This window comes from Nannospalax galili, unplaced genomic scaffold, assembly GCF_000622305.1.
Source record: "Nannospalax galili isolate Female #2095 unplaced genomic scaffold, S.galili_v1.0 scaffold10431, whole genome shotgun sequence".
NCBI lineage: Eukaryota > Metazoa > Chordata > Mammalia > Rodentia > Spalacidae > Nannospalax > Nannospalax galili.
In genome coordinates this window covers 26550-30630 of record NW_008329042.1, presented here as the reverse complement: position 1 = coordinate 30630, position 4081 = coordinate 26550, and the positions used below count along the sequence as shown (strand labels likewise).

The following is a 4081-nucleotide window of genomic DNA, read 5'->3' as shown; positions in this document are numbered from 1 at the left end:
TGAGGGGTTCAAGTTAATAGGAATCTTTTCTTTCATATTAACCATGGAAAAACTTAGCACGTTCATTATACAAAATAATAAACTAGTACCACAGTTAATGAAAACACAAAGATTTCTTACAGGTATTTTTATCTCCCTTCCTAAGTTCATCAAATTCATTATGAACACAGATTTGACGTGGGGAAAAACACAAGACAAACTGAATCCACAAACTATAGAATGTGCATTTTTACTGCAAGCTAGGTTTTCCTCCCCCACACTAGGTTTAGACATGCACTGTCCAATCCAGTAGCCACTAGCTACAGGTGGCTATTTAAAATTGTTAATTAAGATTAAAAATTAAAATTCGGTTCCTCAGCTGCACTAGCCACATCTCAAGTGCCCAAAGCCACATCTGGCTGGTGGCTATGATACTGGTCAGTGCAGATGCAGAATATTTTCATCAGCGCCGTCTACACAATTACAAAAGGTCCTCAGAAAACCTCACTTACTTCTTAGCTCCCAGGATCCTGGCGCTCCTCTGCTGCTTAAAAGATGTGGGTCCCGGGGTCTAGCAAATCACAAGCACACGAGTGAGTGCTAGGGACCTCTGACCCTCCTCCACAAAGAGATGAATCCCCCTTGCGCCTAGAAGACTAGAGGCTCTCCCAGGACAACTACCTCAAATGGAAAGAAGGCAACACTTTTTAGGAAAAGTGTGCCATCCTATTTTCCTACAACGTAAAGGCAAGTTGGCAATACCAGAGCTTTCATCTTTGCTCATTCTCAAAGCCCTATCCTAGATGGAGGCTCGAAAAGGGAGACAAAAAAAAAAAAAAAAAAAAAAAAACAAAAAAAAAAAAAAAAAACAAACAGGCAGTTGGGAGCAGCTCAATACTGTATATCTGGCTTTGGCCATTTTAAAAGGCAAGATCTTTAATAAAAAGAAAAAAAAAAAAAAAAAAAGTGGGAAGAGGAAAGGGGGGGCAGGTGGATCTGCTATAAAAGGGTGGGGCCTACGATGGGCTCCGCTAACACCAACTCTGAGGATGGGACAAAAGCAAGGGACCGCGTGTTCCCGGCTCGACAGCTCTACCTCTAAAACATAACGGTCACACCCAGAAACTCACGGCGGGGACTGCACCGAGTCTGGAAGACATCACTCCCCCTCCACGCCTAACAATTTCACCCAAGGGCTCCGGCCAGACCAACGCCACTTCCGCTCTCCTCGCCTCTTCCGGATGTGGTCTCGGCGCCGCCTAGCCCTGTTCAGAACGTCTACTTCCGCCTAGCAGTTTCCGAGGAGCCGGGAGAGGGGAGTGGGGAGGGCTGCGGCTGGGAAAAGTCACGTGATGAGTCACCATCTGATTCCTTGCAGACCCCGCCGGCCCGTCGCAACGGGGGCCGCGGATGAGGGTCCAGGGGAGGGTTGGAGCCAATGGGCGGAGGCAAGGGATGTCACTCGGCCGTAGAACGGCTTTGCAGCACCCGGAGTCCCACCCACCCACCACACCAGCGGTCTCATAGATGCAGAGTTCATTCATTGCCCCTTTATTGATCTTGGCGAAATTACAGACCCCTTCTCACCCTTCTCCCCAGGTCAAGCCCTTTCATGGCTGGGGGTGCACACCTGGAGGCAGTGGCTGAGCAGGAAAGAAGGCAGGAAGGGGCAGCTAGGTGAAGACTTGAGATCTCTCTAATAGGGGCATATCTCCCCTGATCTACTAACTTCAGGCCTCTGAACGTGCCCAGCTTTTGGATTTCTTACTGTGATCCCTAGGAGGCATACTAAAATAAGTCTTGAGCTGTTTGGACAAACTGTGCCTGGACCTTTCCTGCGGGGAACAGTGCTGAAGCCTCTCCTTGGGACTGTGTGAGTGCCTCTCGGAGTGATAGCGCTGACCCCTCTCGGAAGGGCTGTAATGAGTTCTCTGAGAGTGGCTGCGATGGATCTTCCCAGAGGACCTGTGCGACTTCCGCCTAGAGGGACTGTGGTGGCTTCTTCCAGAGGAACTGTGTCTTCTCATGCCAAAGGGACTGGAAAAGGTTCTGTCAGCGAGACTGCCATGGCTCTTGTCTGAGGGGCTGTAACTTGGCCTCCATTTGCGACTGAGATGGCTCCTTTTTGAGGGACTGGGACTTCTCTCATGACTGTGCTGGCGCCTGTGGGAATGACTGTGTGGGCCCTTGTGTCGTTTCCTCTCGGAGGGACTGCGAGGGCTCCTCCCAGAGGACCTGGGTGGTCTCCTCGTGGAGGGACTGTGATGGCGCCCCTCAGAGCGACTTCTAAGGATTCTCTCAGAGGAACTGCCATGCTTTCTCCCCGAGGGACTTCGGTGTCTCCTCCCAGGGGGAGTTCGATGGCTCCTTTCAGAAAGTTGGGTGCAGAGGGCTCTCCCCCCTGTACAAGCTGTGCTGGTTCCCTTCTTTGTGTGTGTGTCCATCTGTAAAGTGTAGGGTTTTCTCCAAAAGGGAACCTGGTAGAATTCTCTCTTGGGCCTGAAATTTGGCTCCTGGTTTGAGAATGTTCTTGGGCTCTAGGCCGGAGATTTCGTCACTACAAAAGTTTTTAACTGTTCTCCTGTGGACATTTTGAACTACACTCAAAGGCTGTAGGCTTGAGGTCGTTTGTATAGTGATGTCTGTTTCAGAGACTATGGTCTCGGGCACTTGGAGAACTCTGGGTTGGGAAGCACTTGCTCTTTTTGGCTGTTGAGCTTTTCTGCATTTGTCACTTGTTCCCTGTAATAGGTCCTCTTGCTTAGTGGTTGGAGCTGGCAGGTTGCTATTTCCTGGTAAGTGATAATCCTTGACTTTTGGATTTGGATGGTAGTTTCTGCTTGACAACAAATTGTCTGGCTTAGACTTTTGTCCAGTAGCTGCTACCATTCTATATGCCGATTGGAATGCCTGCCTCAGACCCTGGAAAAGCAGCTGCATGAACCTGGGCTGGGAAGATTTCTTAGGTTGCCTTTTTGAGGAAGCAGTACTTGTTTGAGTTATTTCAATATTCTTCCTTCTTAAAGGGTCTGGCAGTTCTCCAGTACTGTCTTTGGAGAGCTTTGTGTTTTGTGTTCTGAGTCCCTTGGTGACTCTCTTCATTGGATATTTCAAGTCAGAGCTCTTTTTGATGCGCACTTTTGCCCATCTGTCATCCCGATTACGTTCAAAGCCACTCTCTGATAAGGGATGAACTTGACAGAATTCATAGTGCCCAGACTCTTTGATTTCTCTCTTTCCTACCACACCATGCTTTTGCCTAATGTGGACTTGTGCAGAAGGTGGGGACTGGGAAGATCCAGACTGGAAATATCTTGAAGGAGGAGGATTCTTGGAAACTGAATTATAGATTTTAGCTTTCCTTTGTGATGGTGATACAGTGACCTTCTTCCCCATTCGCAATCTAAAGCCAAGATGCAACCGAAGCTCACCCTGGCCTTCGGGAGTGCTTGAAAGGTGGAGTTGTGGGTAGATAAGAAGATAAGACCCCAAAGTAGACTGTGATTTATGACAGCAATTAAATCCTGAGCACCGGCCACACTGCAAGCAGATAGGATATTTTAGGACAAGACCTGAACCTAGAGGTGGAGGGACATTATGGGGTATTTGACTCCTTAAGAGTTTTGCTGCTATTTTTAGCTGCAGATCTTTTAGCATGTGGAACTGTTCTGAGAAGTCAGCCTTGACTTTGGAAGGATAAGTTGACTTGAGGGAGTGTTGGGACTCAAAAATCCTTGTCTGTGAATCACTCTGTGAGTTTTTATTCTCTTCCACGGGAATAGTATCTTCTCTATTGTAAAATATCCTAAGAGCAGACTCTGACTTTACTAAGGTGGGAATCTGGACCCCTGAATATGAGAGAGGCATGACAGGCATGTTCTGAGAGATTGTTTGGACTACATCAGTGATCTTTGAGTTTGTTTTCTTTATTCCCAGTCTAGTCCCAGAGTATTGTTGAATTATGGAAGATGGGGAGCCACGTGTCCACATCCTTAGGGGCAGTCTTTTTTCAAGACCATGGCATAAAATATGCCTCTGAATATAGTTTTTGGCTACTGAAGTTTGTGACATAGAACGTGGACCCTTCTCTAGCAAACTCTGG

General features: G+C 47.7%; 1 protein-coding gene across 1 annotated transcript in view; it reads right to left on the bottom strand.

Moving 5' to 3' along the window:
- Positions 1-364: 364 nt before the first annotated feature.
- Positions 365-4081, bottom strand: part of LOC103732471 (uncharacterized protein C2orf16-like) — a 12772-nt gene continuing 9055 nt past the window's right edge. The window contains exons 4-5 of the mRNA XM_008831065.3: positions 1110-4077; positions 365-550 (exon numbers count right to left, since the gene is read on the bottom strand). Of these exons, the coding sequence (XP_008829287.2) occupies positions 2350-4077 (1728 nt within the window). The 3' untranslated portion in view covers positions 365-550; positions 1110-2349. The remainder of the gene's footprint in view (positions 551-1109; positions 4078-4081) is intronic.